Source organism: Serinus canaria, chromosome 1A (assembly GCF_022539315.1).
Source record: "Serinus canaria isolate serCan28SL12 chromosome 1A, serCan2020, whole genome shotgun sequence".
Taxonomy (NCBI): domain Eukaryota; kingdom Metazoa; phylum Chordata; class Aves; order Passeriformes; family Fringillidae; genus Serinus; species Serinus canaria.
In genome coordinates, this window is record NC_066314.1 from 56,740,035 (window position 1) to 56,767,967 (window position 27,933).

The 27,933-nt window shown below is 40.0% G+C and overlaps 1 protein-coding gene across 1 annotated transcript in view; it reads left to right on the top strand.

Moving 5' to 3' along the window:
• Window positions 1–27,933, top strand: part of ITPR2 (inositol 1,4,5-trisphosphate receptor type 2) — a 242,864-nt gene that overhangs the window by 95,254 nt on the left and 119,677 nt on the right. The window contains exons 25-34 of the mRNA XM_018918626.3: window positions 1,236–1,401; window positions 3,325–3,498; window positions 8,140–8,229; window positions 8,393–8,518; window positions 9,588–9,710; window positions 11,209–11,409; window positions 14,821–15,072; window positions 16,520–16,645; window positions 21,565–21,693; window positions 22,255–22,375. Coding sequence (XP_018774171.1) covers window positions 1,236–1,401; window positions 3,325–3,498; window positions 8,140–8,229; window positions 8,393–8,518; window positions 9,588–9,710; window positions 11,209–11,409; window positions 14,821–15,072; window positions 16,520–16,645; window positions 21,565–21,693; window positions 22,255–22,375 — 1,508 coding nt within the window. The remainder of the gene's footprint in view (window positions 1–1,235; window positions 1,402–3,324; window positions 3,499–8,139; window positions 8,230–8,392; window positions 8,519–9,587; window positions 9,711–11,208; window positions 11,410–14,820; window positions 15,073–16,519; window positions 16,646–21,564; window positions 21,694–22,254; window positions 22,376–27,933) is intronic.

Sequence of the window (27,933 nt, forward strand, 5' to 3'; positions counted from 1 at the left end):
TGTACAGGTGTTTTGGGCTAAACCACACTAATTTTCTATTTATCTTTTAATGCCTCACACGGGTGCTGAAAAGCCACTCTTTTTCTGGTGTGTCTCATGGCTACAGCCCCAAATTTCCTGGATCAGCAGCTTGCTGTTGGCCCTCAGGATTTCTCATAGATTGCATGACCTGTTGTCATTGCACTTGGTGTTCAAACTCCTTGGGAACATTGTGCTAACAGTAATCTTTCCTGTGCCTCCTCAGTCAGGAGTGGACCACTTGCCATGATCTCCTGGTCCACCAGAGGCCTGTACATCACAATTTATGCTTGCAGAGTTTTGGAAGGAATTTCAGCTGTGCAGTGAACAGAAAAAAGTAACCCATGGAAGACACTCACGCTGGAGAGTTATTACCATTATCACTATATTGGTTTAATTTTATGGGTATAATTATAATTATACCAGTAAAAAATTAATTCCATTTAGACAAGGCCGTAGACTTTAAAGTTTTTCTTGGAGCTAAGGAGAAGGATCTGCAATGTGGGCACTGTGATCTTTCCTCTCTCAGTCCCTCATGCATTCTCAATCTTTACCAGCAGAAGCAATGCCTCCAGACCTCTCCTGAACTCCCATAATGTAAAACAACACACAGCCCTTGGCATCTGCATCTTTAAAATGAACAGAGAGACCGAATGGTTTCTTGGAAACATTATTTCTGCTTTGATATGTTAAGTGTAAATCTGCTTTCTGCCGTTCCACATTATGAATATGATTCCAGAAATATGATGCTTTTGGCAATTCTTGCTATTTTGGATCTTCTTTTTTCTTAAATGAAATTTTAATAGCAGCTGAAAAGGGAAGGAGTGAAAAGGAAGGAGTCAAATTAATGTCTGAGGAAATGCAGTTTACTTCGTTTAATTTGGATTGGGGATGAACCTGGCTCAACTTATCCATGACATAAATGAATGCTTTTAGAATATAGATTTTAATCACAATGTTTGACACATTTCATAGATGCTTACTTCTGCCCCATAGTGTCCATTATGCTATAAGATTGCTGCAATAACTGTAGGAGAGAAGTCCTTGTAAAATACATTAAAGTCATATTTATAATTTCCTTCCTGCAGTGTATTTATTTTGATTTTAAGATCTCTGTCAAGTGAAGATTGTATATAGAGACATATTTATCTCATGAGCTTTTATTTTTTCTTATTTACTTTACTTTATTTGGTCCTTTCTCCCCATATCTGTTGCAGAAAGGAGAAGAATGCAGTTCAGCTGGATGACGAAGGGGGCAGAACTTTTTTACGGGTCCTCATTCACCTCATCATGCATGACTACCCCCCATTGCTCTCAGGGGCTCTGCATCTGCTCTTCAAGCACTTCAGCCAGAGAGCAGAAGTTCTGCAAGCATTCAAACAGGTATGGATGGGCTGAGTGTTATCCCAAGAAATTGAATGCAGGGAGCCTTCCCAAAGGCTGTTCTGCTACTTAAATTGCTGTTTGTTGCATGACAGTGTTATTTCCTCAGAGGTCAAGTATCAGCAGACCTCTTTGGCTGGATGTGCTGGTATATGTTATACTTCTGTGCCCCCCAGAAATTGTTATTTCTGGCACTGCATCCATTTGGGAAAGCATAGGTCTATGGTGAGCCTCTCACAGGGATCCCTCAGGGACAGAGCAAGTGCCTCGTGTTTGGCAAGCAGCGTCCCCGTGTCAGCAGTGAGACTTCTTTGTCTTCAGGGCCTCTTAGGCTGGGTATTGTTATTTTGTTATTCACCTGGTATTTCTAATTCCAGTTCAGGTGTCTTTGCACGGGGCTCCCCTGCCTGATACCGCTATGCCCAAGAAGCAGGAAGGCAGGGATAGAGCCAAGCCTGTTTTCAGCTTTTTTTCTGTCCCTCTGGCAGCGGTGCATGTGCAGACTCCATGTGTCTGTGGATTAGGACAGGGAGATCTGATGTCATGGGGCTGCAGGACAGAGATGCCTCTGTTACATAAGCCTTTATAACATATGTTGATAAGAACATCTGATGCTTATTGCAGGAGCTGGGTAGTGTGTTGTCTCATCGTTATGTAAGGTAGGGAGGTTTCTCTCCTGTGCAAACAGATGAATGATAAAGACCTGAAAAGCTTTTGTTTAATGTTTTTGTTGTGCAGCATAATGGCCTCCCACCAGGTATTTAAAGCTAGGCTGTGCTGGTTAGTTGCATAAATAGCTGTTATTCCCAGGTAAGCAAGGACTGAGTTGCTTAATGTGTTTTTGTGAAGGAGGGAAAAGGCTAATGGAGAAATAAACAAAAAAGATTGTAGAGCACGTGGAATAAGAATGCCTGCAACTGAGCAGCATTCATAAATTCTGTAATATAAGAAGGTTTTGCCAAGCCAAGAGCGATTATTATGACAAAAACTTCATATTACAAAATAGTGAATATTTGCCTGGATGTAATGTGGTTTTAAAAACAACATCAGTGTTGTCAGTGACCCTAATCTTTTACATGAGTATGATTTCTTAAGTGTGTTTATTAATTTACTGTAAAGATTGCTGATAGTTTTTTGGCATATTACCTTCATTAATAATCTTTGGAGAACAGAGAGTGTTACAAAGAAAGAAAATGTGTAGGTCATGCTAAATCAAGAACTACACATAACAGTGAAAAACCCAGATAATTTGAGCAGTACAGGAAAAGGAAAAAATGAGATTAATCTTAATAAGTGGCATCCACTCAGACGGTGAGAAATTCCATGAACCTGAAAGTCAGTTTGTCAGCTATATTCAGAGAAGTTTCTCTAAGCTGGCCTAACAGTGTGAAAGTCTGTTATTTTTCAATATTTGATTATGGTGGTGTAGGAGGTCATTAAAATTGCTGGCCATTCTGACTTTTCTTTGGATGCCCTGATCCCTTGTCGTACCATCCTTTTTTTTTCCCTTCTGAAGTACAGTGCTAAAGCAGTAGGTATTTGTATCTATTGCTTTAATAGTGTGTAACTGTATTTTATAATGCCATGAGGATCATGGTCAGTGCATCAGAGCTCACTCTGCACAGAACTCAGGAGCCTGTAAATCTGCCCATGCTGAAAATGCTTTGCAGTGTACTCAAGAAGGTGAGAGGATGTCGTGAATGTTTTAACAAACCTGTTTTAGGCAACTGCAGCTTCAGGCTCTGCTCAAGGTTTTTGATAAATGGGGGCTAAAAGGCTGCATTGTGCCATGTTTGAATTGCACAGGGAAGGTTGCACAAGCCACCTGGAAAGAGGCTTAGAATGGGAACTGTCAAGAAAATTACCTGGCCATAAGTGCTGGTGCTTCTGCTGTAACAGCTTCACAATTTTCTCCATTTCCAGGTTCAGTTGCTGGTGTCCAATCAAGATGTGGATAACTACAAGCAAATCAAGGCTGATCTTGACCAACTACGTCTGACTGTAGAAAAATCCGAATTGTGGGTTGAGAAGAGCAGCAATTATGAGAGTGGAGAGGTGGGGGACAATCAAACCAAGGGGGGAGAAGAGCCGATGGAGGTGGGTTTAAAGCCTTTGCTGTTTCAATACTGATAGGTAGTTTCATGAACAACTGCAAAATCGTGGTCTGGTTAAGCAATGTGAGAATGTGAAGTGTTCTGGCTGAGCTTTAGGAACTGACAGAAAAGAAAATAACACTTGTGTTATCAATGTATTCAATATTCTCTCCTGATGCTTTCAGGAACTGCATTCTTAGGTCACAGAGCTGCCTTCCTTTCTGGGTGCAAGCCACAGTGTGCAGCAGCACCCTGAAAATAATCTGGGAATTGTCTGCTGGCAGTTGGATTGACTTTCTGGAATAAAAGAGGAGTAGACAGTGTCCTGCAACTAAGGGAGAGGAGCACAGTCACACCCATGTTTGCAAACATTATAAGTAATTCCACTCTTCACCACACAAGACTGACCTAAGAATGTTGAGATTTTGTAGGTGAACTAATGTTTTAGTTTCTTTGGCCCTTGTCATAGCATTTTCTCAGGATATACTCTGATTGGATGTAGAACTTGAATCTAGGAGTATGAAGACCTCTTTTTTTAAAGATTTCATTGTTTGGATTTTTTAAATTTTGCTTTTCAGTGCAAACTGAGGTCACCATTTAATCATTTATCTCCAGCATGAGCTTTTAAGAAAACACAAAGTGTTGCTGTGATTGAGGTTTGTGCCGTAAGAGTAGATAGAGCAAGCTTTTCCACCAATATTTATTCCCACTTTTCCCTTTTCATCAGAGGAGGTGGGGAGAGATGAAGAGCTGTGATTTCTGACACAGCATTTTCCTTGTTCTCTTTCCTGGTGCCGGGAAAGATGGGTAAGGAAGCTCCCAGGGAAGTAGAAAGCCAAATAGAGATTATACAATGTTGTGGAGGCCACACATTAGGAAAAAAAGCTGGAGCCGTGGAGAAGAGAGAGGGTGCTTGCAAATATCTGTGACACACACATGGCCTTTTAGATGGGGAAGCAGATTTTTGGTGGCTTCATGCAGGGGCAAATCCAACACTTCAAGGAAGAATCCCAAATTCTTGCAACAGTGTAGGTCCTACCCTTTCTCTGATCTAGCTTAGCTGATGTTATGATACCACATCTTTAGTGGTGTCAAAATTAGGGAGGAATCTGGAGTTGAAGCTTATGTGGTATTTCCTTCTTTCTTTCCTCAAGCACAGCTCTAGAAGGAAAAAAAAAGTTTCTTTATGTATTTAATGAATTGAAAAGGTAATAGGGAAACAGAAAATAGAATTATGTCAGGATTACAAAGTTTTTAAGCTATACTAAGTTTTTAAAGTGTAATTTATTCCTATGGGTAGCCTTGATAGCAAAGGAACTCCAGGAAAAGGGGACAAAACAATGTGTTTGAAACAGAGTCACCTCTCAGTGGGATAGTTTGAGGGTTTTTTTGCCATGAGGCACCTGTGGGTCTGTATGGATTAGCAGTGCTTCAGTAGATGCACAATATTATCTCTGGCAGATCAGAGAGATTATTGTATCAGAGCAGTAATATGTAGTCTGCTGGTTAGATCATCTGCTGGTAATTCCCTGAGAGCTGTGCCAGGTTACAATAGCTCAGAATCTTGTCCATCTTTTTTTACCCTTGCTAAATTCTTCTTTAACCTGAAGAGGTGTTTTTACCTGGCAAAAAAGTAACATTAGGTAGTCAGTACTCTCTTTGAGGTCTTAAATCAGATGTAGGAGGTGTGATGTTGGCCATAATCTGCAATGTGTGAAGCAGGTGGCTAGCTTTAAGCAGACAAAAATCCCATGAGATCCATGCTTCCTTGGAATGGATACTGGGTATTCAGAGCTGGATGTACCTCTAGGTCTTTAGGGAATATGCCTCATTTACCTGTGTTTAATTTTTCCCAAACAACATTAAAGTGTGCACAAGGACTTAAATGACACTCCAGAACACTCTTCTCTTAAACCCAAGTTTCTGTTGTCACATGAAGCCTACTGAAAGGTGTACATAAGAGTTTAAAATTACCATTTTTTTTTCTGAGTCTTCCTAGGTAATTGTTTTTCACCTTACTGTCATAACCTATGAGCCTTTCTTTCTTTTTTTTTTTTTTTTTAAGTCATATGACTCCAGAAATAGGATTTGTAGAAAAAAGGCCTTGCTCGTATAAAAGTATCCAGAGTTCTCCACATGAAAAATGGCAAATCTTACATCCATGAAGGACTGTCTGGATAGGGACTGGAGATCAGAGTTGGAAAGAGTTATTTCAGACATAAATTAGACACCAATAGGGTTAGGAAGAAATGCTGAACTTGAGCTCACATAAGAGCCCTGCTTGAGAAGGGGAAATCAGATAAAGCCTGTTCACTTGGTTCTCTCTAGGAAGGGTGTTCTGGGTCTGTGTAGATACCACAGACCATGGAAAGTGAGTTTTATTGTCTGGTCCCTGGAGGATGTTTGGTTGTGTAGCACCAGAAATGCAGCTCTGAGAAAGAGAAACAGGCTCAGTTAAAGGACTTTAAGGTGAAGCTGGAATGGACTGCAGTGGCATTATAAAATTCCTCATCTTTTCCATCTGCTGAGAAAGTTCAGTGAGGTTTCAAGTCTTTCAGCACTTGTAAGCACCTGGTGTTCCCTTATGTCCTTTCTTTTCTGGTCTGTGGCACCTTGCTTTAGTTCTGGGAATGTCTGAACACACATCACAAAGGTTGAGGTTGTGAACTGAGAATTCTGTGTGTGTCCCTCATTCCCCTGGAGGGAATTCCTGCCTGTGGAGGGCAAAGCTGTGCCATGGGGACACAGACATGTGCCTTGCACTGCTGTCCTGCTGGGAGGAGGGAGACTGCTCAGACTGAATGCTGGAAGCTGTCTCCACTGGCAGCTAGCAAGAAAGGATCTAAGACTGATGAAATGTTATTCCAGGAATTTTATGGGTAGAGGGAGTAGTCTCTTTCAGAAAATACAATTTCCTTAAGGTGGGGTACTCAGGTGAGAACCTTTCTCCCTGAGATCTCTATGCCTGCCTGTCCCCTGTGGAAAAGTGTGACAGGGAGTGTCTATCATGGGGCATAATGAGGCCAGATCTGCAACTGAGTGTCTTTGGTATCCCAGTGGTGTGATTATCTCTTGGTAACTACATCCCTCGCATATTCTTATGGGTTCAATAAACAATTGTTTATTTTGTAAGGAGAAAGGATAGATTCAGCAGTTTAATGCTGATCAGTACTTCCAGATAAGACATACAGTTCACATGGATTATAAAACTACTTTGATGAAGGAAGAATGTTGATAAAACTAACAGGTAAATTAATCTTCGTTTACCCACAATCCCAGAATGGAGGAGAGTGGTTAATTATAGCAAAAAGCCTGAAACATCTCCCAAAGTATTGATTCAAACAGCTAGAGAGATGGCAGCCTGCATACTAACAAACCTAACCAAATAAAATCTGCTGTTGTTACATAGATCAGCACTGAACAGCAGTGCTGACACTCTTATAAACAGCTTCCATGGCCAAGTGGTGCAGCTGTTCTTACCTCTCTGGAAATTAGGACCAGATGGGATTTATAGAACTCTTGAATTTCACCATCAGCTAAAGAAGTTCAGAGAGAGGTTTCAGGACATATAAACATTCAGCTTGGCATGCATATATTTGTTTTAGTGTATTTCTCTTTTCTAAAACAGTAGGAAGTTTGAGGACACAATGAAACTCAGAAGTGCACCTGTTTTTTTTTTTTGGTTTTTTTTTTTTTTTTTAATGCTGTTATACTGGTTTACATCCTTGTGGTCATACTGTGAGTCAGTCTCAAGATCTGCTAGATTTTTTCTTCATGCTTTATAGCGTCAGCATCTGAAGTCCAATATTTCAATTTATTTTTGTTTCCTGTTAAGAAAGGCTTAGCACAGCTGACAGCAGAAAAACCCCCAACACTGCCAGTATTCTTAGTGGCAGTATTTGTGTACATGTTCTCCCATGTTTTGATTGAGAGATATGCATGGAAAGGTGCGTGGGTGTTGGCAGTTCCTTGCTGACTTGATTTCTCTTATTTATCATACCCAGCTGGGGCTTTCCAGGAGCCAGGGCCCAGAGCATACAGCATCATGACTTGATGGTGCAGTTTAACATATGGTTCCTATTTGTTTTTAAATCTTTTCCTGCATCATCCAGAGATACAGGCAGAAGAATCCCCTTTGTGGGAGGAACATCTCTAATTTCCACATGCTGCTTGTTCCTGTTAAGAACTATAACCTGCTTAACTGCAGAGGCTGTCTTAAGCTCTTTCTCCAGACTTTTTAGTGTTCACATACACAGATTTTGTAATCTTTCCAGCTGTAAATACGGATTTTTGGAACATTTGGTCACTACTGAAATACACTTTTGGTACATCTCCTCACAGTATTTAAATTCCTTGGTGTGCATAATCTCTGATTTAGGGACGTACTCCTTCAGAATTATCAGAAACATGAAGACATAGAGTAATTGCCTCAAATAACATTGGAAATTTGAATCAGAGGAAAGACTTGAATGTAAATTCTGTCACTCACTGGATAAAGAATAAACGAATCTTTCTTTATTATCTGTGTTATATCAATTCCTTATGAGCTGCTGTAATACTTTGTCACTTGCTGCTATTAAATACAATCAATTAATGTTGAGGAAATTGCAATAAATCTCTACTTGTCATGTGTTCTTTATTACAGGAATCAAACATTTTGAGCCCAATACAGGATGGGACCAAAAAACCCCAGATAGACAGCATTAAAAGCAATAACTACAATATTGTTAAAGAGGTTGGTACATCTGCCAAGAAACTTGCTTGACATACCTGGTTGATTAGTAGATTTCGTAATTATTGTGAAATAAAGTGTCTTTGGTTTTGTATGACATGACTGGTTTCTTTTCTTGATTGCATGCTTATTTAAATGTTTGATTTGTTGTTTTTTTAATTTATAGATTTTGATTCGACTCAGCAAACTTTGTGTTCAGAATAAAAAATGTCGGAATCAACAGCAGCGTTTACTGAAAAATATGGGCGCCCATTTGGTGGTCTTGGACCTTCTGCAGATCCCCTATGAAAAGGTTATTTTCCTAATTTTAGTGGTAGAGAACACAAACTCAAGGAAGGGAAAGGCCTCGACAGGCCCAAGAATCAATGGAAATATTTTTTAAAATCTGAATTGTCAGCTGGTGGTACAAGCATGAAATGATGATGTCATTTTCTACCTTCAGAATAGTGAGTTTGAGCTCAGTTTAAATACAGCTGCCTGCACAGTTTTATTTAAAATTTAATATTTACTGCTTTGGGTACCTAGATGTCACAGTGCTGTCATTCCTCTACCCATTCCTGAAGTAGGCAAACCTTAGGACCAAAAGCTTTCACAGATCAAATCTGAAATAACTTCTTTGTTTTTATGGTGGACATCTGTAACCTAGTTCCACGTGTTATTTTTTTTTTCACAAGATACAGTTATTTGGTACTGATTTGATGGAATTAAGCATACAAATTAATGAACTAGATAGGCTTTGAAAGAGCACATTTTTCTAGATCTTCTAGGAATCACTGACAGGAGGTAAAACATTTTCTGGGCTATGTTTTCCTGTGTGTTATATTACAGACACTGGGTTCAGCTGTTGTCAGTAAAATAGTGCTTGTCCATACAGGTGGTTCATCAAATCATACTTAGGATACTACATGAGAGGAATATAAAATGGAGATGAAACTGGAGATATATTTGTGTGGGAGTATGTGTATGCACACATACATCTGTTTCTGTATGTAGCTGTAGAAAAACCAAATGTTTGCCAAAGCTTAAAGCTAATGCAGAGTGACATTTTTGGTTTGTTTTGCTTTTTTTTAAATCAAGCACCTTAGCACTTTTTAAAACTAGGAAATTATAACCACACAAGAAGAAATCTTACTTGGATTTTATGCTCCTACCTATGATTCCCTATGGTTTGATTCAGAGTAATGTACAGCTGCTAATGGACTCTGAAGGAAACTGCATTAGTTACTTTTGCCAGAGGGAGAATTCCTGCCCTATAAAGGCTCAGGAGAATTGGTTTATTCCTGGCTGAATTGATGTTGTGTGGTTTTAACACCTATGTTTAGCTATAACCAGCTGGTTTCATTTGTCCTTACTTCCTGCAGAGTGATGAAAAGATGAATGAAGTTATGAATCTAGCCCACACTTTTCTTCAGAATTTCTGCCGAGGAAATCCTCAGAATCAAGTTCTCCTCCACAAAAATCTCAACTTGTTCTTAACTCCAGGGGTAAGTATTTCATTTGAAATAGAATATGATAATTGGAAATAAATTTGGGTTTGCTGAAACATCCCAGTGCTAAATAAATAATTTCACTAAATTATGCCTCCCCTCCCCTCTCTCATTTCCCTTAGTGTTGCTTTTTATCTCTTTGGCCTTAATGTTGCCATTTTAAAAGTGAAAAATGAAAACCAAGGAACCTGTCGGGTTTACTGGAAGGATCTATGAATGTGTGTCTCATCCTTGTCTTGAACGTGACTCTGATTTTATTCATCCTGACTCACTCACTGATGGACTGTAAAGTCAAGGTAGAGGGTACTGTGACTGCTGTCATAAACCTTGGGTAACAACAGAATCAGACTCACACATTTTTGTTGATGATGCTCCCATTTGATTCAACTAGTATAAAGTCTGACCTTCTATTAAATAATTGTCTTTACAATACACATTTTTATCACAGTCCCTTTGTATATATTTGTGTGTGTGTTTACAGACATATTCATATAGAATGACACTTGCTCAGTGGATCTACTGAGCAAAATATACTTTTATTAGAAGGGATTGTGAGTATGAGGATTACAGACCCTGGCCTGTGCACTTTAGGAACATTTGTTCCATTGTTTTTTTATTTATGCTCTTTTGTGACATTAGTGAGCAGCTCTGAGCTGACCACAGTGGGAACAAGAGTCTGGATTCCATCACGTCCAATGCTGACACTTAACTTGGGTGCAGTGTGAAGCCAGCTTGCACTTGTATTTCTGTTCTTTCAAAGCTGATTTCCTGATCATCCATCCACAAGTCATTTTGCTTTTGTGAATATTGTGGGGCAAACTTAACATGGATTCCTATCAGATGACACTAAACAGACACGTATACTTTAGGAGCACACCTGACCCTCAGGAGCCTTTAGTCCAAGGGATCAACCTAAAACTAAAGCCCCAAGAATGCACAAAGTCTGGGTGCTGTGTCCTCAGCAGAATCCCTTCTTGCTCCAGATCTGTTCCTCTTGTTCCATGCTGCTCATGGATACACAGCCCTAGGCTTCTTTTGCAGTTAGTGTGAAAAGAGACATTCTCTTTGAGACCATCAGGCTGCATCTGCAGGGATTTACCTGCTGGAAATGCCTCCTCTGTGAGCCCCAGAGAGAGCTAGAGCACCTCAGCATCTCATCTGCTGGCCTCATTGCAAAGTTTGATGGTGAGTGGGGCCAGGGTGGTCTCAGGTGCCTCATATTCCAAAGCTTTTGCAGAGTGCTCTAGCAGTGTAGTGTTTGTGTCTTCACATTCCACATGGACACAGGTTTGGTTTATGCCCATTTTAGGACTCTTTGTACTTATAGGGAAGTGTGGAGAAATCCCCTCAAAACTGGAAGGGGGACTCTGAGATCACTGAAAAGGATTTCTCCAGTTTCCCTTTAGCAGTGAGCCTTCCTCTACTTGAGAATCCCATGCCTCTCTGTCTCAAAGCAGATCTGCCGTGCTCATGAGGCTGTTTTTGATCTGTACAGCTCCTGGAAGCAGAGACCATGAGGCACATCTTCATGAATAATTACCTCCTGTGCAACGAGATCAGCGAGAGGGTGGTGCAGCACTTTGTGCACTGTATCGAGACCCACGGCCGGCACGTGGAGTACCTGCGATTCCTGCAGACCATCGTGAAAGCAGATGGCAAATACGTGAAAAAGTGCCAGGACATGGTAATGACAGAGGTAAGCAAAGGCTTCACATGTTAATCACTTGAGTATTTTGAGGCTGTTTTTCCTGCTCTTGATACCAATGAGATATAATGGCATCCTCGCTTTAGAATTTTAAGCGCCTTCACAAATAATGAATATTTTAGCAGACATTTTCGGGAGTTTGATCTAATTTTGTAAGGCCATCTGTATAACTACTAGAAAGAAAACATGAGTGTTAGCATGGTGATACAGAGATGTCTATTTGTAGATGATGTAGCATGGAAATCTGAGAGTTACATAAACCTTTATTTTCCTATAATGTAATTTAGGATCACTTTTACCCACTCTTGTGGCATGGGTTTGCCATACAAGAGGCTTTTACCTCTATGGATTTGTCTAAATAGTGTTGTAGACCTTTTTTTTTTTTTTTTAACATGTAGCAATTCTAAATCCTAGTTTCTGCCTCTTTTGTTTTTTTGGTTCAGTTCAGAGCATTTCTGTGAGGGTCAGTAGAGCTTCTTTAGCTTTAACTAGCTGGATCCAGTAAATTCAACCAAGTTGTTTGTGGAAAAATCTTTATGCCAATAAATTTCCTAGGAAAATACCTAATTGACTTTCTTTGCTATTAGGATTTGATATATTGTGAGCATGATAAATGAAGTCTTCAACTTGCAGACACTTGTGCATTTAACTGTAACTGTGTTAACAGTTCCTTGAGATTAGTAAGTGGGTAAAGTTGAATATGGTGAAAAGTCATGGTTGGATTATAGTCCAAGGAACATTTTTATTTGTTTTACAAAGTGTTTTTTCTTGGCTTGGTTTGGTTTTTTTAAGAGGCATCTTCACAAAGCAATCAGAGATAAGCTTTAGTTTTTTGTGGTATGAACAAAACGAAATCCCACTGAAATTTTATTCCTCAGCAACAAGAGGAAAAACTTCTAATTAAGAAAATAAAGCTCCTGCCTACATGGATAACCTTTAATGAAATTCACCTCAACCTTTTCAATTTGACTGAAGTATTTTAACATGAAATATCAATTACAAGCCTTTGATTTACATAATGCAAAGACTTCTTCTGCCTTTGTGGTTTTAGATTTTTCTGATTCCACTGAAGGGTCTTGTAGATTTTTTTTTAATCATCAAACAAAATTTTCAGATTTTTCTCAATTTCAATATATTTTGCTATTGACATGTAGCAGCACAAAGATAAACTGTCATATTACATTTTCAAGCTGACTCCATGACAAAAGTAGAAATGAACTTGGATACAGCATTCACATCATAAGTCCTGCAGGAATTTCCCGGGGGGAGGGAGCAAACCTGTTTTGATGAAATAGGGTAAGATAATGATCTGTTTTTCAAAAAGTAGGAAATTACAGGTAAGTAATTATGATTTCTTTGAAAAGGATGCTAGTTGTGAAACTTGAATGGCACTTGAATGGCAATCCACTCTAAAGGGAACAAATGGCTGGAATTTGCCACTGAGTTGGGACAGTTTCTCTATAGACAACTCAGATGTACTTTGTGACCTTAAACAAGTGCTGTAGCTTTTCCTGTGCCTCCAGATGGGGCACATAAACAATTTACCACAAGACAAGATAGAATATGACTGTACAGCTTGCTTCAGCTCCTCCTGTGTTTTCTTTCTCCCAAGGGAAGTACATCGTAGCTTATTCCCGTTTACTGGGAGTCAGGGATAATCCTCATATTTACATGTTCTAGAAAGTGCATGCAGATGAAGGAGCACCATGGCAAGAGAATACTGTAATAAAATCTATTGGACATCCCCAATCTGGCTGATTCCCTTGTTCTCATCTCCTTGGTCTCCATGTCTGCAATGATGTTTACCAATGTGAAAGGCTCCTTACGGCACTTTTTCTCATTACAAGCAGGCTTTGAGGTTCCTGGAAGAACCCTGCCTGTCAGTGCAAACATTATTACAGAAGGGAAAACAGAATTTACTTTGGGCCAGATCAATGTGGCAGCAGAGTTTTCTGTTACCTGTAGTATTCTGGAGTAATATTTTGCACTGTATCAACAGCTGCTCCAATACTGGACATCCTTCATTATATTACCATAGAATTCTAAACTTGCTGAAAATATACTTTAATGGCAGAAAATGTTGTTGGGTTGTTTTATCCTAAGTTCTCATCCCTTTAAATTATTTTTTTTTCTGTACTGTAGATTGTCCAGAAAATGTCTGAAAAGTGGTGGGTATAGAAATAGTGTAGAAACGCAAAGATAAATGAGAAATAAGAATTGCAGGAGAGACTGAATTCACAATTCACTCCAGCCAAACATCAAAGTAAAAATAAGCAAGAAACAGGGAAAGCACAAACAGAAATGCTGTGAATTCAAAATTTGAAGTGTTGAAACCCTGGAAAGTGTAATGAAATGTTTCTTGACTTTTCATTCTGGGAGACTAATTTTAATTCCTGTTCTTGCTGCTTTCCCATTTCTCAGCAGCTCCAGCAACCTTTATGACTACCCTTGAATTGAGTAAGCTGGGATTTCATGTCACATATGGACTGGAATAGGTCAAGTGCCTAACTCACAAAATAAGTGTGATTTTTGAGCTGCCGGGGTGTGTTCAGTACTAGCAGGGGTTTGTGGGAGCTTATTTTACCTACACTGAGAGTAGATTGTGCTTCAAAGGACAGTGATGGAGAGAGGATTCCAAACAGGGTTAGAGCAAAGCTCTTCAGTGAGATGTGCTGAGATTGGGCTGCCAGCATCCAGCGCTGCTCTGGATCCTCTTGAGATGAGCAGAGCACTTGTGGCAGAATCAAACATTTATCACATACACCAGTTTTCTGCTAAATGAAAGTGCTGAAATGACTCTGACAAAGTCATGACCCACCTGCCAGATTTGCACAGGGTGGGAAGAATCTCCCTTTGTTTCCAATACTGAGCAAGGGTAGGGAAAAGTTGGGTGCAATTCTGGGTGAGCCACAGCCTTTTTGTGTGAAGCAGCATGGAAGATTTAATCTCACTGCACCTCAAGTGCTTATCTATGAAACAGGGATAATAATGCATCCTGGCCTCCTAGCAGGAGGTGAGGGTAATTAATTAACTTCACACAAACATTGACATGGTAGGAATAATAAGGATGGCATGCTGTCTTAGGTAAAAACAGAGCTACACAGAACTTAAACCTCAAATTCACCTTGCATTCCTTGGTGAGTTATTCCAGATTTGCACCTATGTTGATAAGAGCGGAAGTTTGCCTGGAATATTGTTTTGACATGTTCATTCGGCAAACTGCATCAGAGTAAATTTTGTTTCGTTGTTTGGGTTTTAGCTAGAGACTCTTCGCATACTTAGAGATAAATTAAGACATTAAGAAAATCACAGAATCATTTGGGTTGGAAAAGACCTTTAAAATCATTGAGTCCAAAATGATTGCAGTGCAGGGTGCTCAGAACCTTGTGCTCTCTTTCTCAGCTGATAAATGGTGGTGAAGATGTGCTGATATTCTACAATGACAGAGCATCCTTCCCAGTGCTGCTCCAGATGATGTGTTCAGAGCGAGACCGAGCGGACGAGAGCGGGCCCTTGGCCTATCACATCACTCTGGTGGAGCTGCTGGCCGCCTGCACGGAGGGCAAGAATGTGTACACAGAGATCAAGTGCAATTCACTGCTGCCCCTGGATGATATTGTCAGGGTAGTGACCCATGATGACTGCATTCCTGAGGTACGATTCCTCACAAAGGAGGAAGCAGACTTAGCAGTTTTTAGAAAGCAGACAATGTTCTGTTGTTATAATGCACTGACAAGTTGAATATATGCACGGGGAATGGGCTGGAAATGGGTGGTGCTTCTTAAGGTGAATAAGTGAGAAAGGATAGACAGTATTTATATCACAGAACATTCACTGTCCATAATGCATTGTTTGACAGCTTTTCAGGCACCTTCTTTTGGGTTTGTCCAGCCACTGCCAGAGTTTAATGCACTCATAACTTCTGGCTGAAACTGTGAAGACCCACCTGAATGTTGGGTTGAGCCAATGTTTTGCCGTTGCCTGATTTTCTTGGAAATGATAGATAAAATTCTGTCCATGCTGAAGTCAGTGGGAATTTGGGTGAAGTCTCATTTTATTAAACTCAATTGCAGTCTGGCAAATATTTTTATTCACTGCAGATAAAGGCACAATTCTGCATGTGTCATGCTAAAGCACAACTGTGATATTACCTGGCAGAAAAAAGGGGCTCTAAGCAACAGAACTGGGGCCTGCAGGAGTTAAAACTCCCTCTGTGCCATGAAAATTGCCCTTGTGATCAAATGATCTTATTGCTAAAAAGAAATATGTTTGCTTTGCCCAAAAGTTCCCCTTAACAGTAATTTCAACAGATGGTAATTAGAAAAAAAATCCCAAACAAAAGAAACCTAAAGGTCTGATCTGAGTTTTTTCTTCACTGCATTAAACATATGGAACTATCTCATCTCCCTTGACCGTGCTAAGAAATTTTCAGTGCATATGCATATGTTTATATTTAATCTATACATTTTTGGGCACTGGGTATCCATTTTTATGCTGTGCACATTCAGACTTGTCATGCCAGAGAGGAGTCCTGGCATGTCCTCCTCCTAAGCCTTGTGCTGCTTTTGCTGCAGTCCCAGTGTGCCACAACCTTTCTCTGCCATTTAGATCCCAAATGCAAGTGCTGCATTAGAACTGTGGAAATACAGGGACTTCAGTCCCAGCTCTGCAAAAGACTTTTTATTTTATATTTGGCAAGCCTGTCACAAGGCTTCAACCTACCACAGTCTACTGGCAAGTGCAGAGTGTCCTGCATTCTGACAGCCTCTGGCTTTGGAGCCAGGCCTTGCTGGTCTTAATATTAGTTAAATACCAGAATCATTACTGGTTTGTCATGGGGGGGTTTTGTCACTAGAGTAAGCATGTTTGCAAAACCTTTTCATTTTTCTTCCTGTGGTCTTTCAGTAAACACATTAAGGCATGTGTTGCCCAGCTTCTCTCTAAATCTTCAGAACCAAACATGTGCATTATTATTGTTATGAATGTTTGTTAGTACTGGAAGGTTCATCTTTATTGTTCAGTATTTTTGCAGATAGAAAACTTTATGTTAATTGTTTTTACTGTTCCATTTTATATGATTGTGTTTTTGCTGTTCCTGCAGGTGAAAATTGCCTATGTTAATTTTGTTAACCACTGTTACGTGGACACTGAAGTGGAAATGAAAGAAATCTATGCCAGTAACCATATCTGGAAACTTTTTGAGAACTTCCTTGTTGATATGGCAAGGGTAAGCTACACCAGGTGTTAAATATTACAAAATGCTCATGGGTGACAACTGAACTGGCAGTAAGGGTTTGTTTGTTTTTTATTTTTGTGAACTTTTATTTTGTTGACTATTTTTATTCAAAGTTGACAATAGGATAAGTGTGGTTAGTTGGTTTGTTTGTTTAACAAACAGTCATTTCTATGATCTTTATCAACATTTAACCTGCTGATTACTAGTAGCCTTCTCTCTCTAAAAGGGCATCTTAGAACCTGTGCCTTTCTCTTTTCTTACAAAGAAACTGGGGATGTGTACATGGGTGAGAGCCTGTATACATCTTTTGGGAAGGTGCATTACATGTCATTATAGTGGTGACTAAAAAAACCCCCATCTGTAATCTCTTCCTTTATTCTGTTGTTATAGTGAGGATCAGGGATCAAGATCTTCTCTGGCTCATGTTCCTTCTTTAGTCTCTGTTTTTGTCTTTCATTCTCCTGTCACTGCATTCTCATTGCCGATGTGAAAGGCAGGTGTAGAACTGTGGTCCCTCAGAATACTAATTCAACTATAAATTACAGCTGCCAGGGGACAGGGCACAGTCAGTACCACAGGCCTGCCATTCCTGTGGTCCTCACTGAGCCTCTTGGTGTCAGTACTTGTTGAAGTAAATTTTAAGTTACAAGTTGAATTAAGCTTCGTTCCCAGGGATTTTGAAGGCAGAAAACAAAAGCAATCTTGTGACTTCCACAGGGATAAAATACAGTAGCAGAGCTGCAAGGGGAAGCTAGTATGATGTAATGATTACATGTGCTACATATCCTTTTCTAGGAGGTTAATGCTTGTAATTATCAATAATTACAATGTTAATGACAAGCAATGGTGTTGCTCTTTCTGCTCAAGAAGTAAAACCATGGGTTTTTGGGTTTTTCCCAGTCCATGGCCCATTACATTTTATAATACTTAAGTTCTCACTCCTTGCATTCTTCATTTCATTGAAATGAACAAAAAAGGTGAAGAATCTCAGTTTGGTCCTGCAGCAGACAATGACCCCAAAGTAATAGTGTGCCACAAAATAATTCCTTTGAGACCTATTAGGAGAAAATACAATGATTTTTGGCTAAAAGAAGAAGCAACACAAAGACTTATGCTGTGCAATAGTTACTGGGACCTGTTCATTTTTTCTGTGAAACAGAAACCTTATATATGTTTGGGTTTTTTGTGGTTTTTTTTTTTTTTTTTTTTTTTTTTTTTTTGGGGTGTGTATGTGTGTGTGGGTTTTTTTGGTGTATTTTCTTTTTAAACCTTTTTTTTTTTTTTTCCCTGGGAGCAGGTTGAGGCAGGAATGTTTGTGCTCTCTTTTTTTGATGGTAGCCATTTTGAGCAGTAATTAGTCCTCTACAAACCCTGTTTTCTTTGCTTTGTCTTTGTGGTTGTGTTACACAGTGAAAGCCCTCCTGGACAAAAACAACCTGGGTTGAAAATTAAGATGAGAAACATCCTTGGAAGAGTGTTCTGACTTTTAACCTTACTGGTTTTATCTCAAGAAGTTATTTCTTCTATTAATTCCCTTTCTGGGTTGCCCTTTTCTGACATGTCCTGACCCTGACTTTCCAAACAGACTATCCCTCCTCCCTAGCCCTTGAACATGGCCAATTTTCTGTGCCCCTGGGCTGGAAGCAGACAAGTAGAAAGAGAGCTCTGTCCAGGTTTCCTCTCATGAACCTGGAGACAAATGGCACTGTGCTAAATGCTCCAGGCTTGTCCTGATGCTGGTGACCACTGAGCTTGTTTTTAAACATCTCTCTCCTGAGAGAAATTAAACCCCAGGTCTTCAGAGGTGATGAGGGGAAATGCCGTGTTTTGTATGTGGGTGCTGTTGGCAAAATGCAGGTTTATTCTCCTCTCCTGCAAGTGTGTCAGAAGTGCTTTGGCCTGTCCTGCTCTTCAGCCATGGATAGTTGTATTTTCCAGGTTATGGAGTGTATTTGTTCAGATTTGGTGCTCTGAGGCCCCAGCAGAGCACAAGTGTTATAAATACATCAGCGTTCTGTAGCTATCAGGACAGTTAGAATGCTGTCAGCCTCATGAAAGATGTTACAATAGCTTTCAAAGCATTTAGAAAAAGAGCCCTTTGATCCTCTGTGTTCCAGTGAGCTAAAAGGGATGCTTTTGCATGGGGGAAGGGGAAATGCTTTTCTTTAACTGCTACAAATGCCTGTCAGTGGGTGAGTTTGTGAGCTTTGAGTCTGTTATTGGAGAGCACCAAGGTGAAAGACGGAGAGTGTTATCTTCAGGTTGGATTCTTTCTGTTTTAGATATCTATATATATATATTTAAAAAAAAAAAAAGTAACTGATTTTTAAAATCTGTTTCTGGATTGAGGAAGGAAATATTTAGTCCCCAGCTGTCATTTTCCTTTCAACAACATGATACATTGCAAAGCAGCCACGAGGCGGATCCGTGTATAAACTGGGTTTGCCAAAAGCTGTCGTGCTTTCAAAGACACCCTGCTTCTACAGCTTCTGCCAACCTACTTTCTGCTGGGTGTGACTTACAGCCTTGTGCTGAGCAAAGGGGGTGCTGCTGAAGGAAAGGCTTCCCTTTCCTGTGTGTGGCCCAGCCTGTGTAAATCAGCAGCTGTAGTCTGAGCAGGATTAAAGACAAGAGCCGAGGATCTGACAGCTGTAAAGTCATCCTGGCTTTCTCCACAGAATTTTTGAAGTATTATTCATGTGAGTTTTGGTCCCAAAGCCTCTTAAAGGGTTTTTAAACACTGCTTTCTCAATCCTCGTCTCCATTTCATGCATTTCAGGTTTTTGTTTTTTTCTTTCACGGAGGAAGATCTTTCAATCCCCAAAGGGCAGAGGGATAAAAACAAATGAGAGGATTTCCAAATTCCTTCTGTGCTGGGAAATTTTCAGACCAGTGTTTGAGCAGAGTGGCATTCCCACATATGACTCTGCCTTTCAGGCAGCTGAAGGGGAAAGCTTAAAATGTTCTGGAATTTAGTTTTGGTGATTTCTACATTCACTGTGCTAGCACTGCACAGCTCCCTGTCTTCCTATTGGGATTGCAAGTGCTGAGCTCAGAGCTACTGGTTCCAGCCAAAATTGGCATGCAGATTAATTAAAAGCAAAAGAACTTCCAGAGATTTTTAGCTCTATGATCTCTTAAAAAAAAAAATTAAACAAGTTTTGATTATTAACTGAATCATTTACCTTCAGAAGGACTGGGGCTGGTAGTGGTGTTCCACTTTCCCCAAAACAGAAGGGCTGATAAGTTTGCTGTTTCATTTTAGCAACTGTTGCTTCTCTGACCAAAATCTTTCCTGGGGTGATAAAAAATGCACTCTGTGGAGGTATGACTGATTTATCTGACACATTTTAGATAAGCAGCAGACAAGCAAACTCCTCAAGACGCCTCATTTGTCTAGGTCTGAAGTTATCTTTGGTTATTCCTCTGCCTACTGCATGACAATCTTTGTGTGCTAGACCCAAGGTGTGTCTGTGTTCCCTTGAGCTCCAGCATACCCTGAACACAGGTGCTTTTGGATGTCATGCCAGTAGACTTCCTTAAAACATTCCTGGTGAAATTGCTGTCTTGTAGTGACAGTGGCAGCGTGTAATTAGAGAGAATCTTTGCCCTGTGTGAGATTCAGGTGCTGTGGATTATCTCTCTGCTTCTGTCACCAACTTTTCCCTGTGACCTTAAGCAATTCAGTCAGCCTCTCTGGACTCCCCATCCCTGAAGAGATGTAATGTTAAGTGTGTGCCACTCAGGTTTGGGGTTATATATTAAACGTACAGATGGCAATGACTCCTATCCCTGGGATTTTTGTATACAAAATAAATTCTGCTTTTGCTTAGATTCCCTAGAACATTGCAGTCATCTCTGGCTTGCATAGGTAAAAGAGTAAACAGCTCTGCCTTCATTTCTTGTTAAACATGACTACAGCTGCTTATTTAAAGGCTGTTGGAGAGGTAGTATAACTACACTCTGTACTACTTATTTGTCCAGTCTTGCTTTTCTCACTATTTTTGGCTCTCTCTAGACACCTTTCAGCACTGTGTACACTGACACACGCAAAGTCAACATGACTCTGTATAGATGTTCAGAAGTGTTGAAGAGAAATAAAGGAAATACTGAAGGATGTAATCCACACCAGTAATTTTTCCCTTTCTTTAGGCGTGACATCTTTATGCAGCAAAACTTTTAGTGTTGTACCAAAGGGAGTCTTTAGGAACCTTTTGTACAAATCTTCCCACTTCCTCCCACCATTCAATCATCCTTCTGTGCTCCAGAGCTGTCCTGATATCATCCATTCCCTTCTTTCATTGTTTTAGCTTGGCTTCTGTATTTTCCCCATGTGGCTTCCCAAAGAAATGCTGCCTCTCTTCCAGTACCATCCTAAAGCCTGTTGGTATTGAGTGTGCTGTTTCCCTTCCTTCCCTCCTTTTAAACATTTTTCTTGCAAATGAGCTTCACCTTTTCCACCCATTTGTGGTGATTAATTGTTGAGAGAAGCTAAATGTTGTATGAAATCTTTCTAACCTGAGTTGTTTATGTCTCATCTGTCTCTGAAGCATCTTCCAACCAGCCCTGCAATGGGAGGAAAGGTCCATTTTCTTCTTGAATCTGTCTAAATGTGTAAGTGGAATGCAGTGTGCTGATTTAGGGGAATCTTTTCTTCATGGTGTGGGAAAGAAGAGGCAGGCAGCCAGAAAGAACTAGTTCAGAAGAGAAGGGTGGACCTCCAAGAAGAAAGATAAGCTATAACAAATCCAGCTTCAACTCTAACATAGTTTTCTCTGATAGATACTATATAAAAATCCTTTGTTTTTACTTTAAGAAGAAATATCAGATGTGTTGTGATAAATACAAAATAATGAAGCTTGCTTATTGGGGAGAACTAAATCTCGTTGTTTCCTCCTCCTTCCCTGCAGGTTTGTAACACAACCACAGATCGTAAACACGCAGACACGTCTCTGGAGAAATATGTCACTGAGCCTGTCATGAGCATTGTGAGTGGCTTCTTCAATTCACCATTTTCAGACAACAGCACCAGCCTCCAGGTAAGGAGAAAAGACACAGACAAATCAGCTATTCAGACCATTAATGAGCTGCCTTCTGCTACCTGCATAGGAATGCTGTCGCTTTTCATCCTCCTTTAATTTCTCTGTCCCCTCTCGTGCCACTGACTACAAGCTTAATCCCTCTGTAAAACACTTAATTCTTCATTTTAGTCACTTGCATCTTGAACCAGTAGACAGCTCAAAGGGGTCAGAGTTACTTCTGGCTCTTGTGAATTCATTGGAGGGGATATCCTTGTAGAAAAATCTTTGTGTCCTGTGACAGAAGGGACGCACACCTGAGAATGGGAAAAACTCCTCTGTCCTTATGGTGTGTATTCTATTTACTTGATATCAGTAGCAATCTAAGGAAAAATTGCATGATTTGGTCTTTTTAGAGGTGCAGCATTGATTTCTGCTCCTGCCAGACCTAAAGATCAAAGAGAATTAAATGGAGCCATAACTTGACTCTACAAGTTAAAACCCCCTTGCTTTGTGTCAAACCCTAGGGCAGCTGTGGGGAGATCCTTAAGGGTAAAATTCTGTGTTTGTTTTTGTTTTCAGACACACCAGCCTGTTTTTATTCAGCTCCTGCAGTCTGCTTTTAGAATTTACAACTGTACCTGGCCAAACCCAACACAGAAAGCCTCAGTGGAGTCCTGTATCAAAACTTTGGCTGAAGTGGGTAGGTGCCAGGTTTTACTTTGATTATTACTCTTCATGTTTAAAGATCAGACTTGAAGTTTAACAACATTATATTATATTAACAGTTTTTAATATGACTCTATTAGCCTGAAGTTTTGTCAGCAGTGATTTCAGAAATCCCACTTTCTGAGGCTAAATTCTTCCTTCTTTTATAACCCATTCAAACCTGCCCCATCAAATAGGGTTCTGAGGGTGAAACTGGTAGGGCAGAAGGATGAGTTTGCTAATGAGTGCTGATTAAGCTTTCGGCCATCAATTTTAATTTGATGGTTGAAACTCTCGATGATTTTAACTTTTTAATATCAAGCAAGTTATGATATTAAATCACAACATAAGCAAAGTCATTCCTGTTAAAATACATTTTTTAAAACTTCTTATCCTACATTAAAAAAATAGTCTTCACCAGAACATAGCTAAGACTGGCAAAAGTTAATTTAAGTTAATTAAGTTAAATTTCTATAAATATAATTTTAAAGTCGTCTGCCATTCTGTTCTGACAGAATAAAGGATTATTCAATGTAGTTTCCAAAAGTCAGTGCTGGTTGCTGGTAGAACAAGTTTCTGCTCGGTGCGAATGAAAGCTGAGTAGAGGCAGAAATACATAGAAACTGGCTAAATTCTATCATTGATACATTTATTTAAAAGTATTAATAAATAATGATAAAACAATATGAGAGGGTCCCAGAGCTACCTGCAGCACTGTAACAATCAACTCTAAATTTAGATTTTTGGAATAGCTTTACAGAACTATCATTTAACATTTTAGCCAAAACATCTCCTTAACTTTCTGTGTGAATGTGAATAAGCAGTTACCTAAAAATTTAGCAACCTTCAATTGTTTTATTTGCTGAGCAAATTATTTAATTAGGGATCCATCTGGCAAACGAACTTGGGAAGTTGAAGACATTTTATTTCCTTTATGCTGTAGCTACTACAGTCTTAAATAAAGCTCCATCTCTACAAATTCTTGTTTGTGTGTTTAACACTTATCCCCTTGTTCTTCTCTGGCAGTTCTGGAAACAGTCATCAATAAATTACTTCCTTTGGGAGTCTGGGGAAAGGCGGAGAAATAGGGCAGGTGAGAGTAGGTTTGAGACCAACCATGCCCTCTGTGTGCTTGAAGACAGCTCAATGTCTTCATTTCTGTAGAGCTGCATTTAAAATCAAATTCTAGCTCAGAGAGGTCGTTGTGTTATCTCATCAAGATGAGGCTGTTTGGAGGCATCTGAGCGTGGGTTTATTTTCCATTTGGCTGTGTGCCCGCAGCACACAGCTGATTGTAGCATGAAAAATTCCCAGCAAATTCCAGCAATGCAGAGCTCTGCTGATTGCTGGATGAGTCAGGCCAGGCTCTCACTGGGCTTTCTCTTCTCCCAAGGAGCATGTGCTAGGACAAAAAGAAAAGGCCTCAGGTTGCACCAGGGGAGGTTTAGGTTGGGTGTTAGGAAAAATTTCTTCATGGAAAGGGTTGTCAAGCACTGGAACAGGCTGCCCTGGAAAGTGTTTGAGTCATCATACTGTGGAAGTATTTAAAAGACATGTAGATGTGGCATTTAGATACATGGTGTAGGGATGGACATGGCACTGTTAGGTTACTGCTTAGACTCTATCTTGAAGGTCTTTTCCAACCTAAATTATTCTATGATTCTGCCCTGCTGAGACAGCTAAGCTGAACTTGTCCCCACAGCAGCTTGAGAGGGAAAACACAAGTGACCCTAAGGGGATGGCAGATCCAGCTTCATGTTAGGTGTGCCAGCACATCAAAGGGCTGGTGGGCTTTGGTGGGCAGTCCTCTGTGTGCCTCTTGTTTCTGGGGGCTCCAGGAATGGCTGATGTCTGGAGTTTGCTTCAGATACGTGACTTTGTATGCTATTTGTGGAACTCATTTTCTACCTCCACAACAGTCCTTTAATTCTGTTTTCTTTTTTCTGGAGATGGTTTAGAGTTGGTTTGTTGTTTTTTGGGGTTTTTTTGGTTTATTTTGTTTTTTTTTTTTAAGTAAGCTCTTGTGCTATCCTATGGGTCCAGGCTCCTTCTTGCTCCTTTGGCTTCCCACCCGTGGGTCCCCAGCCATGCCTTGGCTTCTATCAGGCGTGGCAGAGCAGAGCTGAGCAGCCAGTGAAGGGCATCGCTCCATGTCCTCCTCTGGGGCTTCCCTGCAGCAGGAACTGCCAGGCTGGGAGCCCCTGGGGTGCCATGGGCTGGCAGCCTCAGAGAAGCTCCCTGAAAGCACACAGCATTGCTGATTTCCTTGCCCATATCCTAACAACTGTTTGGGGATTCATCACTAATAGCAATATCCAGCATGGTAAAGTTGTGTTGTGTCAGACAATTGCCACGTTTTATTGAGGGCTGAGTGCAGAAGGGAAGAGTAAGGGAAGATGTGAGGGGGATTTCCCCAAAGAGCAAGGTAGCTGGAGAAGTAGAAGCAGAGTTTTTGACAAACACCCCTGTGCAAAATTTGTCAGGCCAGCAGAGATTTTAACTGCAGGTGATATTCAGTGTTCTTAGGCACAGTCACAAATGTGTCTTGCCTGGGCTAATGGAGTGAGCCTGTTCTTCTCTTTGCAAATATTTGGAAAAACTGCCCCAGCTGGGGATACCAGAGGCTTTTACAGCCAAGGCCCTTCTGTGGTTACAGTGGGTGCCTTTCTCTGTCGGGTGTTCCTCTGCCCAAAATGTTGCCTCATTTTGGGAAGCCAGAGGCATCTTCCATAATGCAATACAAACACAGCAACCTTCTTGTGCCTCTTTTGTTGGCTGCATATGTGGACCCTTTTTTGCCCTTTTCTGACTTGAGAATCTTACAGCTTTAATGTTAGGGCCTTTGTGTTTCACAGCAAGGCTTTAAAAAAACCTGCAAAAAGATTTTACCTATATCAGAGAGATGGAGTATTGGACAGATTTACAGCAGGGACCAAAGACTTCTGAGGGAATATAAGTGGAGTATAGACCCGAAAGAGCAAACATTATTTTTATTTTTTTTTCTTGGTGTCATTGCCCTGGATTTACAAATGAATCCCAGGAGGAAGAAAGAAAGATCATACACAGATTTCCTGAGATATCAAAGATCCATATAATGACACACTTTTAAAATGACATACTTCAGAGCAAGTTTAAACAACATACACTCTGCTCAGTGCTTCCTAGTTTATTGCTGGCAGGTGGATGCAAGCACTGCCTCAAGAGCTTAAGATCATTACATCTGCTTTCTGATGAGCACTGTAAGGATGTGTGCTACCTTCCAGGTCAACAAAAGGATATCTCACAGAAGCTTATTTTTATAACCCTGGTACTTCAACTCTGCTTTACCACCAGGGAAAAACTGCATAAGCTTTGCAAGCCTCACTTGCTGCTTTGTCTCCAGGCACATTCCTGCCTCCAGTTCAGCAGGAAGTACGGAGACTTACTCCTCTTCAGCAGATCTCTCTGTGTCTCCAGGAGGTTTGGAACATAGATATCAATGTCCACCAGGTTTCCATTGCCCAGGAAACATTTGGCTATTTGGCCTGAATAGAAACACTTGTGAAATTACATACACACACATACACACACACATACATACATATATATAGATGTGTGTGTGACTTGTTCACATGGATTTCTGAAGCAGGTTATCACACTGTTAAAAATGAACACATACATATATCACTTTGGCCTTTCCTCTTTTAATACATAGGACTGAGCTTTTCCTTGAAAATACAGTCCAAAAAGTGAATAATCAAAACAGCTCCCATCTCCCTGGTAAAACAGCAACAACTGAAAAATACCCAGACCTTTGTGAAAACAGAGGAAATAAGACATCCAACCATTTAATTTGTTTCAAATGAATACATTATCAAAGGACTTTCAGTTGATGCATTTTATGATCTTTGCAAGGTTGAGAAGGGTGGAGGCCAGCCTCAAAGTCTGCATTTTAAACCAACTACTGTCTTTCTCTAAAGATTGGGGAATATCACCTCTCCTCGCAACCAAAGATTGTATATCTTAAATTACATATCCTAAATGGTATTGAAGCAGGGTCTTTCCTGACCAATCCTTCAGGACCCATGCAAAGAACTGTCTTTGCTTCTTAATTAAGGCAGCAATTCTTGTATCTTCTCCTCTGAGCATCAGTTTTCTGTTACAAGGGTAAATTAATTTGCTTTACACTCTTGTCTCTGTAACATCCGTTAGTTTTCTCCATTATGTTTTAAAAAATTGAATATTTTCTCTGGTACTGTGTCTATCCCAAAGATATGGTCTGTCTGTGACTGTGCTGTGACCACCAATAATGAAATAATTGGAATCTCCCAGATGAGTAAACAGTGCCAGATAGGAACCTGCATTTTGTTACGCTATGTCTCTTGGCAGACCCTTAAAAAAAAAAAAATCTGTTAGCAAGCCAAATTGCATTAGTCACTATCAGATTATGTTCTAGGATGTTGTGCAGGAGAAGCAAGAGGAGAATTCTTGTTTCCATCCTACTGAATCTGAGGTGAGCCCTGTAAGATTGCTATTTCCTAAGTTCAAAGCTGGAACAGGTACTGCTGGGGTGGTCAGGGGAAAGGAGCACTCTGTTACAGGAAGGGAATTCAGAATCCCCACATGTTTTGCTTAGCAAAACACAGACCTGTGTTGTTGCTCTCTAAATGTACTTAAGAAGATAAATAGTCACAGAGACGTTTAAGCTGAAGGGCAGTGCTGACCCAAAACCAACTGGACATAAATTACACTGGTTGTAAATAACCTAAATGAATTTAGATTGTAAATCAGAGGATTAGAAACCACTTTGGAAGGATGTCCTTGGTCAGTGGGCTGAGAGAAAGCGGAGGGAGGAGGAATGGCAGATAAGCTGCCATCATTTAAAATGGGGCTCAATAAATTTTTCCAGGGATATTAAAGAGCATGGGTTGTCTGTAACAGAGAGCAGATGGTCTGAAGGTGTACTGAAGTCCTTTCTAGTTGAGTATTTATTCCCTAATTTAAAGTCACCAATACCTCCTTGTACAGAATAAAAAAACCTTCTCCTCTGGTTCTTCTTGACCATGCTTTTATGCCCTCTAAAGCCCTTTACTTCTCCCTGATAAATTACAAATAGGAAATATTAAACATAAAATCTAGGTCACATTTTGTCACTTCTTTGAAATTATTATGTGTATTTTAATGTCCATATAGATGAATTTTCATATAAGAATTTTTTTCAGTCCTGAAAGTACGTTTATTTCACTTCCCATTTGAATTTTAAAATCTTTCTTCCATTTTATAAAAAGCTAGACCTTCATTTTCAATTTTTAGTTCAAATAAAATAATTATCCTGTTGTTACTTTTTTGACAGCAAGAAGAATACATTTCAGATGAAGCACATATTTTATTCTATTTTAACTGTTTGTGTTTGCCTAATTGCAAGAAAAATTCAATGATGATCTTTTTACAGGCTGATAAATATTTTAGCGTAGATTTTCTGTTGGAAAAAAACATCCAAGTGAAGGGTACAAGATTGGCAGGTTTGTGTCTTGTCTACACAAAGCTTTTATTTCCCTTAAAAAGTCTTGCTGT